Here is a 22,620-nt window from a genome sequence, read left to right as displayed (position 1 = left end):
CTGATGGTTATGTCTGTTCAAGAGGCAACAAATACCTCCCAATGCAATGATAAAACCAACAAGCTGAACCACACTGCCTCAGAAGAGTATGTGTAAGCCCTATGGACATAGCCATAGTGGTACGCAGAGAGGTCCTGTTTATTTTCCTACTAAGACTCAGGTATTTGAAGGAAGACCTTAGTATCTCATGGCTAAAACTGGCCTGGAAGGGTATTAATGATGTGTTGTGCCGATCCCACAAGGAAGTAAACCTCACCAGAAGATATGGGAAATTCCTTAAAGCTGGCACAGAGAAGCACACTTCCCAGACGTAAGAAAGCTGTTCTGAAAATTGTCAGGGAAGCAGAGGTGCATCACCAGCACCATCACACTTAGGACTGGAAGACGGCATTTGGTTCTTCAACAGTCTCGGTACTGACTGTTACAGAAAAACAGGTTCAAAAGCACTGAACATTTTCTTGGGTCAGTAACTCCCTCCCCTCCCTTAATCTTAAGGAAGGGACTTCAAGCAGCTCTATCTGGTTGGGATCAAGGAACCTACATAGGAATTTAGGCTGAACACAAGCTGAAGTTTCTAGGCAGCAGTTGCCTCAAATGATTCTGTTTGTGTTCATGGTATCTTCCCAGCAGCCCCAAACACTGGTCCTGGCTTAGTGACTGAGCTTTCAGTAATCTGCCCCATCATCTCTTGCAACCACCTGAACCCAAGAGAGTGCCCCTGCCTGCCACATTCTACTGGGAGCTTTACCAACAAAAGGAATCACAACTCCTGGTTGCTGCTCCAATACACAACACGTAAAAGGCACTGTGGACAGGACTGCTAGATAACAACACCAAGCAGCCCTGCATCTTTTGTTAAAACCTGAGTGCAATAGTTCCAGCTTATTACTGATGCTGCAAGAACTCAGAAATTCTTTGTTCTCATGAATCTTTTCACCTTACCAGCTTGGGCTGCTTTTGGAAGGTGCTCAGATAGGATTTCCAAAAGCAGATAAAAACAAATGCATTAACTTCAATTTCCAAAATAAGGGAAGCAGAAAATACATGCCATCACTTTTCTGGAACTATGCACTGCATGGCAGAGCTAAGAAAAGAACCCAAGAACCCTAACAGCTCCCTGCCCTCTCTTCTAAGCATTGGACTATGCTACTTCCTACTTGCATACGAAACAAGAACAGATCATTTAAAACACAGCATGACCTTCATGAAAGCATTCCGAGTTAATTCCTGTTTGAACAGCAACATGCCCATTAGGAAAGCAGAAAATATTGGTTTTAATTTTTCTAACACAGTGGAATAACACTTTTGGTAGAATAACACTTGTTACTCTTACGGGTAAAAAGTGCCTTATTTCTCATCCGAATGGAACGTTATCTTTCAGCCTTTTAATAATTGTTGCTATTCCCAATTTTTTAGCATGCCGATACCAACTTCAAATCTTTTTCAGAGGTACCTTTCCTCTAAAACAGAGACCTTTATGTGTGGCCTGAATGTTTTTTATTAGATGAGTAATCTTGCACTATATATTTAGCTCTATTAAAATGCAAGTAATTTGCTTGCCCTTGGTTTATCAAGTAATTCCGATCAGTCTGTATCACTGAGCTGTTCCTTTGACTATTCACAAGTCTGATCTTCCTCCCATGGTCATTTTAACTTGCAACTTTTTTTAGAAGTGGATTTTGCTTCTTTTCAAGTCATTAATAATTCTAAGTAAAACAAAGACAAGAACTGGTTGCTGGAAGATCCTGCTAGAAATACACTCATGGAAGACCATTTAAAATTAAATTGAGACCTATGAGTTAGCCACATTTTTAATCCATTTAATGTGTGCCATGTTAATTTTTGTATTGTTTTAGTTTTCAGTCAAAATGTTATGCAGTACCAGTCAAATGCCTTACACAGTCTAAGTATATATGACAACAACACTATTACCTGTGTCAACCAAGCCTGTCACTTCAAACAAACATACCAAGTTCAAAGATTTATACTTATCTGCTCTGAATTCACATATCCACTGCAAAAGTAACAAACACGGGCCAGGATCCTTACACAGGAAGGCACACCATTCAGCTTAAATGGACTCTTTTTTAATTCACTCATTTAGAGGCAATTGTCATTATCTTCTTGGGGGGAGGGCACAGGGGGAACGCCAATGCACCACATTGTTTTCACTAGCCTGGAAGAGAAAACACTTATATATATATATATAGATATATAGATATATAGATATGTATATAAATACACACATGTGCATGTGTATATATATATACGTGTGTGTGTATATATGTATATATACACACAAGTGTATATATACACAGAATATACATATATGAATATACAGAATATATACACACACACTTTGCTCAGATTTGTTTACAAAATATGTAGCATTTTTATACCATCCAATAAGAGGTACATGATTTTAAACAAATCTTATAGAAATGACATGTTATTGGAAATTTACACGTAAAAAAATCCAGCACAAAAAAATCCAAAAGCTAAAACAAGATTTTGCTACTCATCAGTGCTTCTATCACCCTTCAAGAAAGAGAAACACAGTTATTTATATGTGATGTAAAGGCAACATTGAGGGGTTTTTGTTTTTAAATTAACCACCAAATTTAACCCCCTAAAATTACAAAGAATCAAAGTCCATTTACAGATCAAGTGCAGTAAACTAAATGTTCCTTCAGCACAAAGCAGCACTAGAGAAAATAACTGGAGAAGGGAAGGTGGAGGCCAACTGGATTAGCTAGGGAGGCAGCAGGTGGCTTCTGCAGTGGCCACACAGGTCAGAGTCTCCATCCTGAAGCACAGACAGAACTGAAGACTATATTTAAATAATGATCACACAGAGCTGATGTTCAGGCCTTTGCCTAGCTTCTTTCAGCAGTCTGACAGGTGATTTACCTATTTTTTATTATTATTCTGCATCCAATGGGTTGTTTTTGCTTTTGCAGTGGCTTGTCACTGAAAGGAGTCATAAGGAGGAGCTTGCAGACAGTTCTGCCAACAACATTTACCACAGGTACATGACACTGCAGTAGTCAGTGGCAATTTTGAAATGTTTGTACTGGACAAATGTGTCGTCCAAACGTTCAAAATGGCTTGAAAGAACATAGCCCAATGCAGGAAGGAGCAGATGGCCTGGAGAATCAAACACATTTACAGAAATGAAACCGTCACTTCCAATCATGTGGCATCTGCCTTGTTGTGTGAGGAGTATGTTGTCAATGTCAGCTGAACTCAGTGAGGATTGGCTGGCCTTTGCATCAGACGTCTGTGATCCAAGCAGGCTGCAGAGCCAAGAACATACTGCTAGCAGAAGGGCAGTCTACAGCTGCAGATGACAGCTGTCATGCAGTCGGCGATGCCATATAGGTGTCACCTGTAGGAACCACGTGTTCCATGCTAATTCACCTGAAGTCCCGTAAACAGCAAAAGGAAAATGAAATGAAAGGGCCAAGCAGATCTGGGTGGAATATTACTATCTTTCGAATGTAGTGTCATTGTAGTTGTTTAAATAAGGGGTTTGACCAGGAGGATTCTATTTCTTTAGGTGAGCTGGAAAGGAAACTCTGTATCTTAAAAATGAAAAGAAAGGCTAACACTCCTTGTGCTAAGCTTTGCAAATTAGGATTTTGTATTCAGAAGGTATTTTTGCAGAAGAGAAATCTGTTCAAGTCCAGCTGCGTAAAAATGTAAATAGGCAGACAGGAAATTTTCAGTCATAACTACATTACCAAAGACAGACTCAGGTGCACGAAGTCTGAAAGGGCTGTAGGCCTGGTTGGGTCATACTGAGTTGGGAAGCAGAAACGGGGGTAGTTTCTCCATTCTAGAAGCTGGTTTGGAAAGTCATCTGGGGACACGGTAAGAGTGACATATTCACAGGTTCTTTTTCGTTGGTGGAAAGGAAAGACTGGGAGGGCATACAGATTTCCACAGTGGTCTGCAATCCAGCTTGGGAGCTCAGTTTTGAGAAGGCATAGGGCCAGATGTGTTTGGTACTCTTAAGAACCAGAAAACATGTCCATTGTAGCCTGTTGTTGCAGGGGATAGAGAACTTACTCCATTATTTGTAACATGTTCTATATGCCGATAACCCAGGCTGGCACATACAGCAAAGTAGATACATTGCATTTCAAGATTTAACACATCTCACGCCACCATCCAGAGAGGCATCCAGGGAAAAGTATGGGAAATGAATTAAGCTAGGTTCTCAGAAAGTCTGAATGTCTTCCTAGACTGCAGGCACACACTGCAACAAATGCACGAGAAAGGCAGCCTCATCTTGGATACCAGGAGTGTGGGGGCTAGCGGAAGAGGGATTATTTTCCTGTAATAGGAGTAGGGAATATCTCAAAGTATAGAAAGGTGCCTCAGCTCCACAAAGATGACAGTGGAGAGGTTTCAGAATCTAAAGAAGGGTGATTCTGGTGACCCCTTGCCAAGGAGGGGACATCCTGCCATGGAGAGCCAAAGGTTTTCCAGATGTATGTAAGAGCATGTGCACAAGGCAAGCGAATGAGCGCAAACAGGGTTATGGAAAACATTGAGAGAATCACTCCACGGGTGGCTTGTGGCTCGACAACAGGATTGGCCAGGTACAGGAGCACTCAGCATAAGGACACCTCAGAGCTGGAAGCCTTCCATGGGAGCCTCACACTGCTGGAAGATGTACTGCTGCTGGTTGAGATCCACCTGTGGGGCAATGCTGCTGTCTTCATCCTCTGTCCCAAAGTAGTGCTCAATCAGATCAAAGGCCTTCTGATAAATCTCTTGATTCTCATGGCTCTGTAGGAATTCAATCTTGTCCAGGCCTGCAGAGAAAAGAAGCACATAAGAATTACAGCTCAGTGGAAGCAGATGACCATATTCATTTTCAGCCTGCTGTGAACACCAAGTTCCATAACAACTCTCTCCCAGCTTAAAAAAAAAAAAAAAAAGGTCCCGCTATAGCAACCTTTCCACCACTCGTGCTCTCTATAGCCAAGGAAAAACAGATTGCAGTACATAGTTTTCTTGTAACTGTACAGTGTATTTCATACTTTGTCTGTCTCTTCTCTCCCACTCAGTCAAATCCAATCAAGGACAGGCTTGGAGGTCTGGAAAACAAGGCCTCAGAGACTTTTCTGAGCAGACTTTTAGGACCATGTTTGCTGAAGGTGTTTTCACAGTACTTTTGTTTGCAAAGGCCATTAGCACAGAATCACAGAAATGCAAGTTGGAAGAGACTTCTGGTAATTATTTAGTCCAACCACCAGCACAGCATGCAACTACTACCAACACTAGATTAGGTCAACTGTGACTTTGTCCAGCAAGTCTCAAAAACTTCCAAGGATAGAGGCACTGCTACCTAATATATAATGCGTATATAAAGTGCAGCTAAACTCTGGCAAACAGTTTTTGTGCAGACACTAAGCAGGTTGTCAAACTCAGGCCTTGTAGTCAGAAAGAGATTAAAATACTACAGCGAGCTGAACTATCTTTGGTACCCAGGAACAATGCTATAATGAAATTCAAGTCTTAGCTGCTGTAGTAAATCTCTAACACTAGGAATTTACCAGCTGTCCACCTTCAGACTTCTAGATAGTCCTATCATTTTTGTCATGATACAACAAGATTATGTTTTCCTCAGTAATACTTAGTTCTGCTGAGAAAAACAGCTGAGGAGAAGCCAGATATACCACACAAAACAGAAAATGGCCAGAGTGAATTGAGAAGACCTCAGGCCCACTTACGAGGATACAAACCTTAAGAGCAGCAATACTTCAGAATTATGATGGAGTGATGCCAGCACATGCTACAACCTCAGCACAGCAAAGACTAAACAAAATGAGCAAACCAGGAAGTTGCTGTTAACTGCCAAAATTCTACCTGCCAGCAGAGAGGGAAGGGAAAGGCCTGAAACCTGACTGACAGAGCAGAGAGCGTGAATTTTATCTGCTGTAGAGGGAAGATATTGAGGCTGAATGACTCCCCAAATCACCAGCAGGGTGAAAATACAGACAGAAAAGAAGATCTATATACACTGTGTCCAATCTACATGCAGACAAGGACCATGTAAAAGATGGAGCACATTAGTAAATAGACATTTGTCTAAGAACAGTTAATTTTCAGATAATAGTGGTAAGAAAATTAACAGAATCTGGTTTCTGAACCTCTAATGGGTTCATGATCATTGCTTTAACTACTGCACTCCACAGATGTTTTGCTCATACCATATGCTTCTTCAATAAGAGCACAGTAAGGATTAATGCCAGTGCCACTGCGTTTGGATTCCTGCTCTCCGAGCCTCAGGATATTCTCCAGCCCATTCAGTGCTACTTGCACAATCTTTGAGTCCATTACTGTAAGGAGGTCACAGAGTGGTTTGATGCATCCCAGTTCTACTAAATACCTGAAAAACACCACATAGAACCCAGTCAATTGTCTGTAATATTATAATTGGTGTAGCCGTTTAAGCCATTAGTTAGACTAAGAACGAAAACAATCAGATGAAATATTAATTTGATGGGAGAAATTATGGGTATCTGTTTATATCTAGTCAATTCTGCTATAACATAAAATATCTTAAAGATATTTCATGTCTATCTCTATATGAGAGAGAGATAAACATTTTGTTTTATAACAATATCAAGAAATTGTATGTGAACATGTATACTGGTAAAAGTTAAATAGGAAAAACAATGCACATGATGCCCTTGTCTCAGGGGCTTGGGAATAGGTCTTCAAGTTATTTCTCTCTAGGTTGCTAATGAACTTTGAAATACTCTACAATGACCACTAAGAAATGAGTCAAAAGTTTCATGTAGGTCTTTAAAAGAAAGGGTTCAATTACAGAAAAATCATTGTAACTGAAATTTTTATGTGATTTCTCCATACATGAATGAATGGCTCATTCATGACTCAATCCAAAGACATGGTCTCAGTAGAGACAAACATTGGAAGCAAACGGAACTGTACACAGGTCCTGTCAAGACTGTACCAATCCTAGAAAAGGTTTTCCAGCTTCTAGATTATTAGTATGACACCTTGCACAAATACTAATTAACTCAACTGCATAGAAAGATTTGCACTATTTCATACTTGATCTGTTCAGCAGAGCCTCCAGACGTTGCATTTGTGATTGCCCACGCAGCTTCTTTCCTTGTCCGAAACTCAGCTGTTTGCAAAATATTTATAAGAGCTGGGAAGATATGGGCATCTATGACTGTCTGCAAAAAGAAATGACACAGCAGTTATAATAAGAATGGAAAATAACTTCCTTGTCCTGAGCTACTTAATGTCCATGTTCAACACAATACATGAAACAATGAAACATTACTTCTCAAGGAACAAAAAACAATTTTCAGCTTTACATTCTAAACCCTTATTATCACTGGGGTCTGCGCTGATCCCAAAAGCAACTCAGAATCAAACTGAAGTGACGACGATACTTAATGTGTTACTTAATCAGACCTTAATAACAAAGAATGTCATACTTCCCTTGTTTTTCCATATCATAAACCAATCTACTATTAAGTCATTAAATGATTAAGTCATTAGAGTCCCCTAAACAGAGAAGAAAGCCCCATAAAGCTCTGCATCATATTATATTTCCATTAGATAAGACAACAGAGCAAAGAAAACATACTGTAAGAACTAAAAAGCTCCTCAAAACAAGCAAGGAACAATACATTCTTTCCTGGTGAAAAAGACAAAGCAAAAGATAGTTTGGTAATATGGTTAACTGCTTAGCCTATCAATCTGGTATCAGCCAAATCAGTATTTAAGTCAGCAGTTCAAAGTTCCTAGTAATTTCCTCTGGAAAAGAACTTTTGCAGTAAGAAAGCAGTGAAACAATTTTAGTTGCACATTTATGACGAGGATCTGAAACATCTTCATAAACCTCATTCAAAGGAGCAAAAGCTTATTAGGATTTCATTTTTAAGCTACCATTTTATAAATATATGTCATCACAGAACTGGTAAAGACAAATTCAAAGAAAGCCAGAGATCATTTTCAATCAGTCAGATTTAATACAGCATAAAGCTATAGTCGATCCATCCTTTGCACCAACCAGGTCAACAGTCCCATGGAACACTGTCTCCTTTACCACAGGATCTGCACCTCTAATATGGCAATCTGGGGCCCTGAAGTAAAAACACTGCACCGTCTTGGCAACTATCATAAAACACAACCCAAAAGGAAATGGAATTGGTTAAGAAAAACATTTTCTTATGTTTTGCTGTTTTCTAACATGAGAATGCTTCATATTTGTGTTAGATGGAGGGAAAAAAAAGTCCACTGAGTGAGAAGATTCTAAATGAATTCTTTTTCATTCTCCACAGTGTTCAAGGCACTGGAAACTATAGCCTGTACGATCCTGCCATCATACTCCACTTCCCCAAAGGACAGTAGTTTAAACAAACAGTAACAGTGGAATAGAAAAAAACAAAACAAAACACATTAGCGTTTCATAGCTCTTCCAGGAACACATCTCATGGTTATGTTGACCATAATGCCAACACTTCTTTTCTATAGCATACGGTAGCATGTTTTGAAGAAAAGCATCAGACGCCACCCTTTGTCTCCGCTGAACGCTTTGAAATTTCAATGTAAAAAAAAAATTTCAGATTATAAAAGAGGTATCAATGACAGTTAAAGAAATCCTGATTTGCAGCTTTGTCCTTTCAATTACACCTCCATCACCCCATGTTATATTAGATTCATACTTTGTAAAGAATGTTTAGCAAAAAGTTCTGAACTGAAACTTTTGAATGCAAATACTATAAATGGTAGGTTGTAAATAGGAGCCAGCTAGTTAAAAAAAATATTTTTTTTCAGAACGCAGGATGCATTTTTTTCTATTTTACCAGAAAAAATACTTCATTGTTATAAATATAAAAACACAGCACGCATTCTGAAATATTCTCCACAGGGAGAGCTAGAGATTCAAAGAATGTGAAGATGATAGGATAGGTCAGGACATTAGTATTTTACTATTCTACCAAAAAAAAGTGTAAACCAACGATCTCCTTGTTGCTTCTTAAATCCCTCCCCACAAAAGAAAACTTTTATAAGAGATTTCTTTCCTTAGAAAGTGTCTTATTAAAACCAAGTTTTTTCGTAAGTACCAAGGTCAGGCTATGTGAGGTGATAGCGTGCAACTAGGTGAGCACATCTTAGCTGGCATGCAGTTAAACACTTTAAGCCTTTCTGAATGCCAAAAGAAAAAAAGTTACTTATTGAATTAAAAACATTTAAATTTAAACCTGCAAATATTGTCAGAGTTCCAGAACAAAGGGAACTAGCTACAGGAGGGCAGCGAATGGGAGAATCACAAAAGCTCTAATTCATTTTTCTTCTGGTTCAATCAATTTTGAATTCTTTGCTTCAAAGCAAAGTCTGGTGGGTAAAAGCACTCTTCTGACAAAGGAGAAAAGTGCATTTGAACCCTTTCAGAGGGAACTGAATCTGGGTCTCCCATCTCTTAAGTGAGTACTCTAATTTCTGAGCTACTATATAAAAGGTTAATGGGTACCTTGCTCACTTTCTGCTCTGCAGTGAAGTCAGCTGTCTCTACTCAAACAGAACAGGTTAAAACACCAAGATGAATCACAGCCTCTCATAAGCGCTTCACTCAAGGCTCAAGAGAGAAGCAGATTATCAGTTACTATAATGTTTCTTACTGCTAGACACGCATGGAAGTGTTGTCGCCATCTCATTGTAGCATGAGTCCCAGTTACAGCTACTTAACTGTCCCTCTGTAGTATAGCAAAGCTTTTCCACTGGCAGTCTGTTAACAGCTGAAATTCACAGACCTTAGATTTATAGAATAAACATTATCTGGATCACAAAACAGTTTGCATTGTCCTTAAATATGCTTCACTAGATTTCAGAAGTCCAGTTAAGCTCCATTAGGGTAGAAACAATAAAACGTTAACATAGAAGAAGTGCTAGCACCATCTATTATTTTAAACACCATGTCATACAGCCTTACTCGCAGCAGTTATTCTTGAAAGCAAACTAGAATGCATAACGATTCCTAGCTCTATGATACTTTAAGTGGGAACAACAGTTATCACAGGTACAGGCCATGTTTTCCTTCACAGTTAACTTTCTTCTAAGGGACAAAATAGTAAGCTATTAAACTAGAGTTTGTATTTGTTTTGGTTTTTAAGGAAAAGCAAACCTCAGGCAGAGTGAAACCCTAAAAGACTGTGGTAGGATGAGAGGCTTAGAACTTCTGAGGATTTAGAAAGTGTTAATTCAAATGAGCTTGCCAGTATTACTATGTAGTGCATCTGACTCGTGGAAGTGTGTAGAAGACTAAAGTAAATGTAGTACCTACAAAAAATGCTCAAAATTAGCAGTTTTCACACACAATGAAAACACAGTACAGGGATTTCAGTGCAACAGCTTTAAAAACATGTCATAGAAGTAAAATGGAAATGACAAAAATTAAATTCAAGTTGTAAACTAAGGACTGATGTACAAACTACTGCACGTCTCATCTACTCTTTGTCAATTGTTTGCATGTTCCTTTGTTCCTGTTGGCCCTTCCTGAAAAAAGTGGTCAACTGCCTCACACTTGCCATAAAGTAAGAGATGTTTAAACATTCTTTCTGAGCAGCTGATGTATGGCAATGTTTTTATTTATCAACGTCCTCTGAATGTGACTCAAATTTTTAATGGTGTCTGATAACAGCAGACCAATAAGGTAACAAAAATTTAAAGAAATACTTCTAAAACCACACCATTTGTAGCAGCTTTCTGTCTAAATTACTGTAGTGTTTCCTTGTAAGAACAAAACATGCATCCTGCTTACAACAGTGACCAATAGCAGATGCATAGGAAAGAACACAAACTCTCTTCACGTGTAATTCCCTTCAGAGTGTAAACTCTTCTCAGCTCAACTTTTTTTCCTCTTTGAGTATCTGGTTTTACTGTACTCATATGAAAAGACATCTATTTGCTTGTTCTAAACATGGCATTGATTTGTTTCTCTGATACCGCCTCATTTGACATCTTGCTTGAAAGCAAAGAACTGTCATGTCCTGTTCACTTTCTCCAATGTCACTCACGATTCTAGTCCATATTTTGTGGTTCTCCTTACCACTCACTTGTACTATATCCTCTTAAAACGGGTCTGCAAACCCATCAGAGACTTCCATTGCATACACAATCAGAGATTTATACCAGAACCAGAATGAGGATTTCCTTTTTGTCCTTCATTACATTCCTGTTGATTTCTAATATTTAAGCTGTTTTTAGGCTGCTAGGAGGCACTGAGCCAACATATTCAAAATATTAGCAATCCCTAAATCTCTTTTCTATGTAATGGCTAATCCACACCACATCCTTTAATACATGAAGTTAGCACTGAAGTTTTTCCCCAAACTGCATCCTTTCACATTTGTCTGAATTGAATTCCATCTTGAATTATAATGCTTGCAATCTCACACAGCAAATCTAGCCCTCATTTTCACAATTCTGAATAGCTTAAAATCATCAGCAAACTTTTTCCTGTTCCTCCCCCCTCCCAAATATCCACCCTTTTTCCCCCCCTAGATTATTTATACCTGAAGGACTCCAGTATGGTTCTCCTCACCACTGGAAAACTGATCATTCATTCCCACTATATGTTTCAGATATTTTAACCATTTATTTGCAAGAGGACTTTTCTTTCTGTTCCACTACAACACACTTCCTTTCAGGGCCTTGATCAGGAACTTTGCTGAAAACTTCCTGGAAATTCACATAGCGTATATGAACAGGATTTCCTTTACTCAGATGCTCAATGGCCCTTCAAAGTACTCAAGAAGACGTGAACTATGATTTCCCTCTAGAAAAGCTGTGCAGACTTTCATAACTTGCCTATTAATCTGTCTCTACTAATTTTTTTCTTATCAGATTTTATCACATCAGACAACTGTTTTCCACATCCTGAGATCCATTGGAAAAGTTAGCATCACAACTGCCACCTTCTGTTCTCCGATATAGAAACAGGGGCTGCATATCAGAGTTCAACTATGTAAGGGCCTTTAGAAATCTTGGATGAACACCATCCAAGTTTGTTACTGTTCTGTTCATTTGTTCTAAAATTTCTTCTGACTGACACTTCAAGTTCAGATAAATCCCCCTACACATCTTTTGTAAAGAAGAGTAGTGAAATGGAAGTTTCCCAGTTTCCTACCCTGTGAGCATTAGTAGAAGGAATACATTTAGCATTTCTATCATCTTGTTTGAACCCCTTTTTTTACAGGATGAGCCTCAGATGCTTCAGAAGGGTTCCAAAGTCTTAAAATGCATTTGAGAAAACATTTCCATATTTTCCATAAGTTGTTTCCCAACAATCTCTGAATTCATCTTACTATATTTTTACACTCGTTCTGCCACATTCTATGCTGCTACCTGTTTTTTTCATTTGGACATAACTTCAAGTTTTTGGAGGCTATTTGATTTTAAAAATGGAGCTAAATAAAAGTGAATTTTCTGAAATTTATTACATCTGCAATGATGTTAAATGTAAATACATTATAGTCAATATTAGGGAACAGCTCCTCAGCAAGTATTACAGAACGTTTGAGGTTGGAAGGAACCTCTGGAGGTCATCTAGTCCAACCCGCCTGCTCAAGCAGGGTCAGCGGTGCCCAGGACCCCATTCAGATGGCTTTTGAATATCTCCAAGGATGGAGACTCCACAGCCTCTCTGGGTAACCTGTTACACTGCCCAGTCACCCTCGCAGTAAAGAAGCTTTTTCCTCACGTTGAGACGGAGCTGCCTGTGTTTCAGTTCATGCCCACTGCCCCTCGTCCTATCGCTGGACACCACTAAAAAAGTCTGGCCCCATGTTCTTTACATCCTCCCTTCAGATACTCATACACATTGATAAAATTCCCCCTCAGCCTTCTCTTCTCCAGGCTGAACAGGCCCAGCTTTCTCAGCCTTTCCTCATAGGAGAGATGCTCCAGTCCCTTCATCATCTTGGCAGCCCTCTGCTGGACTCAATCCCATAGCTCCATGTCTCTCTTGTATTGGGGAGCCCAGAACTGGACACAGTACTCCAGATGCGGCTTCACCAGGGCTGAGGAGAGGGGGAGGATCCCCTCCCTCAACCTGCTGGCCTCCTACACCCCAGGATACCATTGGCCTTCTTGGCCACAAGGGCACATTGCTGTCTCATGGTCAACTTGTCCATTAAGACTCCCAGGTCCTTCCCCACAGAACTGCTTTACAGTCTGTACTGGTGCATGGAGTTATTCCTCCCTAGGTGAAGGACTCTGCACTTGCCTTTGTTGAACTTCTTGAGGTCCCTCTCTGCCTAACTCTCTAGCCTGTTGAGGTCCCTCTGAATGGCAGCACAGCCCCCTGGTGTATCACCCACTCCTCTCAGTTTTGTATCACCAGCAAGCTTGCTGAGGGTGCACTCTGTCCCATCATCCAGGTCATTGATGAATAAGTTGAACAGGACTGGCCCCAGTATTGACCCCTGGGGGACACCACTAGACTTTGTGCCACTGATCACAGCCCTCTGAGCTCTGCCATTCAGCCAGCTCTCAGCCCATCTCACTGACTGCTCATCTAGCCCACACTTCCTGAGCTTGCCTAGGAGGATATTATGGGAGACAGTGTCAGGTTTATTAAAGTCAAGGTAGACAACATCCACTGCTCTCCCCTCATCTACCCAGGCAGTCATTCCACCCTAGAAGGCTATCAGGTTGGTGAAGCATAATTTCCCCTTTGTGAATCCATGTTAACTACTCCTGATCACCTTCTGATCCTTCATATGTTTGGAAATGGTGTCCAGGACGACCTGCTCCATCATCTTTCCAGGAATCAAGGTGAGGCTGACCGGCCTGGAGTTCCCTGGGTCCTCCTTCATGCTCTTTTTAAAGACTAAAGTTACATTACTTTAAAGACTAAAGTTACATTAAAGACTAAAGTTACATCAGCTCTCAGGCACCTCTCCTGATCACCACGACCTTTCGAAGATGACTGAGCATGGCCTTGCAATGACATCTTAAATTAGTATTATGTGCTGTCCCATACCAAGTCAATTTGCTGCTCCTCCTTCAGGTTCCTTGACTAGTGTTTCCACAAAGTCACTTACAGTGACTGTACATGCAAAAATTAAGTTCTCAGCATCATGTGTCTACATATAATTCATCATATGTATGTTAAAACAACTGAAGTTTTACAACATCGTTGTGTCTTCCTGCTCTTGCAAGCTTTCTCATCACCTTTACCAAGTCAAGATTACAATCACCATCCTAGCTGGCAGCTATTAGTGTAGCCTACTAATACATTCTTCTTCTTCAGGCCTGAAATTTCAGTTCATAGAGATTCTCAGTAACTTGTGATCCAGTTATCTTGTTTACTTGATTTGATTTACAACTTTTTAAATAACTTAGCAAATACTTGTAAGCCAAACCCACCACATATGATGGCATGCAAGTTCTAGTACAAATTCACAGCCATCTCTGAGAGTCAGAAAGTACTTCAAATCTCAGTTCTAATGGACTTTTATGTCATAGAGATAGACAACTAAGCCCAAACCCCATAGCTCCTGTTTAAAGTAAACTACTAGCCAGTTTAGACAATATTGCTACTGCTGTCAGGAAGAACCTCACTATAATGAACAGCAGCACCCTGCTGAGGTGTCTCCAACTCTTAGGGTTTGTCCTACAAAAGAGATAGCAATATAAGCTGCTTTGGTGAGGTTTTTCATAGAGGATAAAGGAATTAAAGCTCTACTGCCCTCAATATGGTATGATGTATGGGATTCACCAAATGTGGAAGCCTGAAAACAGATTTTGTATTTAAACATATACTTAAACCTGAAAAACGTTCATCTTTGACTTCTGCTGGTCCACAGACAAAACCAAACAAATGTGACATTGTCAGCAATGCTGTATTTTGCTGTTAATTTAGATTTTTTTTTTTAAAGTGCTGCTGCCACAAACAACACATGAAGATTTTAGATCACCGATGTAAACACATATTATATTTCAATAATTTGGTATACAGCTTGCTTACATATAATACAGCTCAGTGTATGCAAAGCATCAGTCCTTTTTCACATCCCTAACCTTACCACGGCCTGTTCAGAGAAGAGGCTCTGACAATTCATAGCCTGTATCTTTACCTCAAGCTGTAGAAATGCGTTTCGTTTGAGAGGTTTCAGTGATAGGCAGCGTTTGCCACACTTGCTCATGTCCAACTTCAGCAAGGATAAGAAACTCAAAAGAAGGAAAAATATGGCATAGACCCTGTTGCTGCTGTGTGTAGCTGTACTCAGGTTTCCAGATGTGTTTGTGAGAATATAAGGTGTATCAGAAAATAAGCAATAAGTTTCTTAACCTATCAACAGCAGAGAACTCCTGTGATGTCTTCACTGTCAGATACGGAAGATAGCATCTGGTGTACTGCCTTTCATAACTTTTCAACAGGTTGCAAAGTTAGACACAGAACATTTTCTGAGGCATGTGATAGCCTTTCATACCCTTCAGAAGGGTCGACAGTCAGGATTTAGCTTCAGTTGTGCAGTTCTTCTGATTCCCAGGAAGATGGAGTTCCCCTTCTCCCTGACTGGGGAAGCTATCCACTGAAGTACAGCAAAGCTGTATACAAACTAGGAAATTAACAAACAAAAACTATACTTAGTGACAATCATGACTGCATCAGGAGATACACATCCAACCCAAACCTTAAAAGCACAGAAATAAAGAGGGGAAAGACTGCTGTATTCCACCACACTTTTCTGTTGCCTTGATACTGTTGAGAACACACTCTGAAAGGCTTTCACTTCCACCTTTGGTGGGAAAAAAACCCAATAACCTCCTGTGCTTCAATATTAGCTACAAAGAAATTACAGCACTTACTTTCACACATTTCATGCATGTCAATTTATATTGCTTTAACACTTGAAAGAGTTCATTTGATTGTGTTTGAGTGCAATTCTAATGGTGATAGGCTGCTGTCTTATCTCTTAGAAAGGGCAGTGAAAGCCTTTGGAGTGTGCTACCAAACAGCATTGTAGGCAATATGAAAGTGGAAATGAATATAGAAGTCCTTCCCTCTAACTTTGTATTTCTATACTTTAGAGTGGGCAGGTGGAGGGAGTATAACCCAATGCAATCTTAAACAACACTAAATATAGTTCTGTCTGTTAATATAGCTTAGGTAAAATACCTATTAGATTTACTGAAATATTTAATTTTTAACTTGGCATGCAGAAGTGATCGCTAGATTACAGTCTGAGCACTACCAAAAGTTTCCATAGGTTTCTAAAACGCTGACTGTTCTGGAGTAAGAGCCAACTAGTTAAATCAGCTGGTAACTTGCAATAATATGGTTTACTATGCAATGCACATATTTAACTTTCAGGAAACAAAATTATCATGGGCTGAAAATACTCTAGTCTGATTCCTGGCTAAGGATGGCATGTTCAAAATCTGATTAACACAGTGTGACTGGAATGGATCTATCCTCTAGAAGGACCTATCAAGTAATTTGGAGGGACTGGAGAATGAAGGGAGAAAAAATGATTTAGTTTAGAGCCGAATCTAGTATTTTAGAATTCCTTCTGTAAGAAAGGCCAAGTCTCAAGACATGATATTTTAATTCACTACAATGTGTAAGGATTTATTTGAAATTAATTAAGAAAAAACCCTCATGAATGAGATGGGTTCATCCACGAACTCAAATAAGTCAGATATTCTTCAGAGATGGGAATTATCCCTTGTCCTTACAGCTACTGGAAACAGACCAAGCTTTTATTCTCCATTTTGGCTTATGATCATCTTCAAGAACCATTTTACTAAACAGCATTTTCCAACTTCAGAAAATTATTTTAAACTGTTTTTCAGCTCAAACATTTACAGTGACATTAATCAGTTGTCTAAAAGAACATCTCAGAGAAGTAATTTTATGGGAAAAGCAGACCTATCAGCTCTGGAGCTGAAAGGAGGATTCACACCTTGTACTTCACATAACAAAATCTCTGGGCTGTGACTGGAGACTAAAGACTTAGAGCCTTTCTGGAATTTGTTATACATCTGTGATGAAACTTTCCCTTCAGCATATAATCATTGAAATTTTGTCTGTAATTGCCAATTTATACTTCCAAGAAGCAGTGCCCTCCAGATTTCCTCTCTCCTGAATGTCCTTTACTTCTCAGCTTTCCCCTAACAGGTCTCCCTCTGTAGTTCCAAAAATCTAAACCTCATGATGGACATGATTTGCAAAATGTCATAATTACCAAGATATTTATCTCCTCAGGATCAGAGGTGCTTTTTTAAAAAAAAAAAAACCTCAGTTTTATAGCTGTCAATTTAGACTGAACTGGGTATGCACTTAGGATAGTCAGTGTTTCACTATAGCTATATACACATGGCTTGGATTACTCTGAATTGGGCCTCAATGGTTCTTGAATGAGGAACTTTTACAGCTTTCATTTTGAAGAAGTTCCTTCTTCACATTTTCTTCCTGGACTTCAATGCAAACATTCATCAACAGGCTTCCAACCTTTTTTTGTGACATATCTTAAGACAGCTGGTTTAGACTGGATTCTTCTAACTCTAAATGTATTTTGTTGATTTGGTTGACAATTTCTTCCTAATGCAAGAACCCAGAAAAAGGAGATTGTCTGCCCAGACAACCACCACAACTATTTTTCTATGCAGAGCTAAAGGTTTTTTATACTTCTAAAGGATCACCTGCTACAGATAAAGGTGTGATATCAACAGCTCACAGCATTGCTGCTCATCCTTCTGCCTTGCACCTCTCCCCTTCCAAGTCATAAAGCAGTTCAAATCTGTTCTCAGTAGAAAGGAGGCTGATCTAAAAAGCTGGTGATAAGACACTCCAAAACCTTTAAAAACTGCTATATAAACATATGCCCACTTGTACCTAACAATTTTATTTAGCAAGATTAGGCAAATTTTGCTAACATTTGACAAAGGAGAGACTACTTTATCCTCTCTTGTTTTCAAATAAAGATGGGACAATAGTTTAGAAGACAGAGATTTCCCAAGGCTGTAGTTAGACTATCCACTTAAAGCCTCAATTTTAAAGGTTTAAGAATATTGTGCAAGCAAGGACAGGCACTTATTCCTTCACTTGAACATGATAGCATGGTACAGTGAATACTTATGTTGAAGTCACAAAAGGGAATATTCTGTTGAAACTGCTTCTAGGTGAACTAGAATCTAAATCATCTCTAGGACTCCTCACAATTATATCTTCAATAGATCAAGAATATGAAAAAAGAGAAACTGACATTTTGAAAAGATGCTGTAATCATGAATTTCACTTTCTATTGCCACTTCAGATATTTATCGCTTAATGGAGTGATTTCTATGAATATCCCTCCAATTTTCTCAAGCACTTCTTTTTCTGAGGCAGCAACATTCCTACATGATTGTGCCTTCTAAAGCATCTCTCAGATAGACTTGGAGAAACACAAAATTAAGACATGGGTTGGGGTGGACTGTTCCCCACAAAATACTCTCTTAAGGCTTCCCAGGAAAAGCAGCAATAGCCTTCTAAACAGAAACCTGGAAGAGCAGCAGTTTCTAAAGGTAGTAACTGTAAGGATAAGGAAGCCAAAAGATTTTCACTGCAAGACAAGCAAAGACAAAACTATTTTTACCTTACTACAAGCAGTTGTGGCTACCCTACCTACTTACACTGCTGATTCTACAGCAGGTGGATACAGGTTAAAACAGGGATAGACTTGCTGATTTTATATAAGACTTTTTCTCATATGTTCAGCTAACCCAGAGATCTAATACACACTCCACAATAAAATTGGAACCAAAATTCTCAGAGCTGTACCCAGGTTAGGTTAAGTGATCACATCCTTCTGTGTCTGACAAAAACATGACCTCTACTGGTTTGACTAAAATCTTTAGTGAGAAAGATGGAGCAAATGTAACTGTAGGAGTACTAATGAAAGTTTCTTTGGCAACAGTTCCACTTACATCTTAATCACATCCTTACATCAGATGAGAAAGACCTACAGTTTTCCACCTTCTTAAGTTTTTGTTTTCTTGTTTATTCATTTTCTAACATGTTCGTCTCTGAAATTAGATGAACATTCATGCTTAATTCCAAGAAGCTTATCAGAGACTGTGTTATCTTCCTCAAAAGTCTTAACTTTATTTCCTAGTCTGAGATGTGGACAGAGACCTTCTCATTAGAAGTATTAAGACATTATGCTGTCCTTTCAGCAGCTAAATGTTCTTCATAAGGGAGAAGGTATATCTGAAAGATTACAAATACCACCTGCAAAGCATGTAATACACATCTTCCTCAGAAAAACAGCAGCCTTTTTACAATCTCCTGCAAGATATCTGCAAGAAGAGAAGTAATCCTTCATGCTAATTCTCATCATACAGAATAAATAATCCAGAGCCAACAGATAAAGGCTAGCAGATGTCAGACTGGCTCCCAAGGGAAAGGATATGGAAGAAAGGAGTACTCCTTGTCCATTTTTGACCATGTATTAGGGACTTGGCTTACTTTCTGTGTAAGCATACATTGTTTCTGCCTAGTTAGTAATGAGTGAGAAGAATACTTCTAATGTCTAATATTTCTACTACTTATTCCTATTCATCAAAGAAGAGAGGCCTCCAATTAGACTTCCATACTGCTTCTTCAAGCTCTGAAAGTAGTCCCTATATCCAGTGAGGAGAAAAGCATTGAAAAATACATCCTTAGTAAAATTAAATTTAATTTAGATGAAGAATCTTTAATTCAACTGTCTTGACAGGGATCTTGCACATTTATCAACCTCATTTTATCATTCTCTGGCATGACTGTCTGTCCCTCATTATAATCTGCAGATACCTATAACCTTAAATATATCTAACTTGCATCTGACAGAAGACTGGGCCACTGAAACATTCTAAACATGCACAGGGCCAATAACATATTTCTGCTTAAAAGTATACAATTGTGTATACACACAAACGTGCATTTCATAAACAAAAAAGTGTGTCACCTGATGTGTGTTTCTTCCGGCCTTCAAGACAAAGATTACTGATCATAGCTGAAAAGGTTACCTGGATCTGGGCTCTGTTGCCAGCTGTTATATTAGATATTGTCCAGCATGCTTCCTTTTTGATAGATTCTTTTGGGCTGCTTAGCAAATGCAGTAAACTCTGCAGGGCTGAACAATTCAGAATTACCTGTGTACAAAGGAAAAACACACTTTAGAGTAAACTTAGGATAGTAAATCACGTGGGATAAGGAATAGTGTTGCCAAGAATTAAAGCATCCCCCAACAGATGATTCCTAAAAGTTAAAAAAAACAAAAAACAAAAATGAACAATAAATAACACAAAAACAATAAAAGACCCACAGTGCAAGAACTAAGAAATGTGCGCCTTTTCTGCAGGAAAGCTAGCGAGCAAAAGTGAGCGATTAGGTCAGGGATCATGCCTTCACTATATTTTAGGTGTCACCTGAACAGAACAAGATGCTAGGTCCATTATGATCACGTAAAACTAAGTTGGGAAGATTTTCCTGTATTCTTGTCTTCCATATTTTGGTATACCTGGAAGCTCTAACTACTTCTGTTTCCTACATCAGCTGGCACAGAGGGCAGATTTCTGCCAGTGTTGCACTCAATGACAGAACAGAACAGCAGAGAACAGAAACATTGTGGGAAAAAAATTTGCTTTTGCAAATACAGGTTAAGTGCCCAGAAAATACAAGAGAACATATCCCAAAATAGGTATGTTACCAGATAGAATACTTGATTCCGTAATGTTTGATAGTGAAGGGCTTTTTGACCTTTCTGAAATGGAATAACAAGATTCAAAGACTGACTAATAAACAATGAATTTTAAATTAAGTTGCAAATTCCTACAAGTCAGTCAAAAATATGAAGAACTTCTGGTAGTTTTGGAATCTGTGGACTGAATCTCCTTGCTCATCTCCCTCCTTCTCCTTGGTTCTGCACACAGTCCTAAAAAGTTTTTGCTCCAAATTATAATAAAATAAAACAAAGATTATGGTTCAGGTTTTTTAAATCAGATACGCATTGAGGACAGAAAAATTTTTTCTTCCCCTCAAACATACTGTCTACATTTTTGGCCATCTTCAAGCACTGGCAGCTGTCAATAGTTGGAAATGAGATATTAAGTAAAGGCAGGTCTGTGTGTTATGGAAAGTAGGCTTCAGTTCAATCTTCTTTAACACTGTGCTCTGAGGCTGTACAGAGAACTTTTCAGGCACCTGGCTTGTATCTTGCTTACATTCTCAGATCGACTGTCAAAGTTGGGTCCTTCCTTCTCCCTCCCAGATCTCAGGATTTTTTTTTTAATATGTATTCTGCTCCCTCTCCCCTCACTCCCCTTTAGCATATGGCATAGTTTGCCTGTGGGACTATCAAGCTATCTTATTTAAACAGTTCTCTAGAATTTTAGGAATGCTGATGGTACAATCCTCTTTAAAAGTTATGCGCAGCAAAAAACTCAAAACAATTTTTTGTCTTGAAATCTAAGATTTATGCAGTATTTAATGACCTGCAAGACGTATGATGCAGTGAGCCTGCATGGTTTTATCTTTAATGAACCCATGAAACCACCAAACGCACCTCCAAATCATTCTTATGACTGATTTGTGAAACAAAGAAATCAATGAGAAAATACAAGCATGCCATGCAACTCAGCTACAAAACAAACATAACATCCACAAAATTATGCAAGATTCCAGCACTAGTGGTAAGATAGCCAAACAAAATCTTGTTGCTGCTAACTCGTCGTCTCCAGTTTCACTGTCAAGCCTACCAAGCAGTAGGATGACAACCTAACGCTGGGAAGATGAGGCATCAGGTTCCTACTTCCCAGTTTAATTCCAAACAAGTAGGAGCTGCTGCTTCTTACCGATGCTTCTCCAAGCAGGTGCCCAGACTTACATGCCATCCAAGCCTGACCAGATACTCTTCTTGGCATGTTCATCATAGACTGTCAAGAGCATGAGAGGTGACAGGCCTTCAATGGCTCTAACACGACACATCATTCAACATAAAACTCAGCAGATTCGCTTTAAAGAAGCCAAAATAAGAAAGGCTTGAAGGGTACTGCATAGCTATGCAAGAATCCCAGACAGGACTGCAGCAGTTCAGGACTGAAGAGAAAAACTAAGAAAACCACCACATGTTTTGAGGCAACTAATGTCATCGAGCCTTCACTTTCAGGCTTCAAAACGAAGAACTGGAGGTGCGTGTCCGTAAGTTACCACAATTAAGAGAAAGAAAATCAGCACTACAATACCAGTGAATCCATACCTGGGTCTGGATATCATCTCCTGTTACAATGTTCCCAACAGCTCGTAAGGCAGGAGATACAACTTTGTAGTCGCTGTGCCTAAAATTACCAAAGAAAAATTTAGTGTTAACCATCCTAAAGCATCTCCATCTTTATCTCCTCAGGGAAGGAACATTAGCCAGGGAAAAATTTCCCTGCTAAATCTGACTCAACCCTGACAAACAGACACAAAAAACCCTTTAATTTTATACCAATTTTGGGACCTTAGATATTATTCATCAGCAAGAAAAAATTAAATATGGGATTAAAAAAAGATCCAAATATCTCATTTAAATAGTCAAGTATAAAAAA

General features: G+C 39.0%; 1 protein-coding gene across 2 annotated transcripts in view; it reads right to left on the bottom strand.

Annotated features, from left to right (window-relative positions):
- Window positions 1-1,804: 1,804 nt before the first annotated feature.
- KPNA1 (karyopherin subunit alpha 1) overlaps window positions 1,805-22,620 on the bottom strand; it is a 53,669-nt gene continuing 32,853 nt past the window's right edge. For both annotated transcript variants that reach the window (XM_026104905.2, XM_026104906.2), the window contains exons 10-14: window positions 22,290-22,368; window positions 20,059-20,184; window positions 7,093-7,220; window positions 6,225-6,403; window positions 1,805-4,823 (exon numbers count right to left, since the gene is read on the bottom strand). In XM_026104905.2, the coding sequence (XP_025960690.1) occupies window positions 4,636-4,823; window positions 6,225-6,403; window positions 7,093-7,220; window positions 20,059-20,184; window positions 22,290-22,368 (700 nt within the window). In that variant the 3' untranslated portion in view covers window positions 1,805-4,635. The remainder of the gene's footprint in view (window positions 4,824-6,224; window positions 6,404-7,092; window positions 7,221-20,058; window positions 20,185-22,289; window positions 22,369-22,620) is intronic.

This window comes from Dromaius novaehollandiae, chromosome 1, assembly GCF_036370855.1.
Source record: "Dromaius novaehollandiae isolate bDroNov1 chromosome 1, bDroNov1.hap1, whole genome shotgun sequence".
NCBI lineage: Eukaryota > Metazoa > Chordata > Aves > Casuariiformes > Dromaiidae > Dromaius > Dromaius novaehollandiae.
Note: the sequence above shows the minus strand (reverse complement) of the source record. Positions and strands in the feature narration are given on the sequence as shown.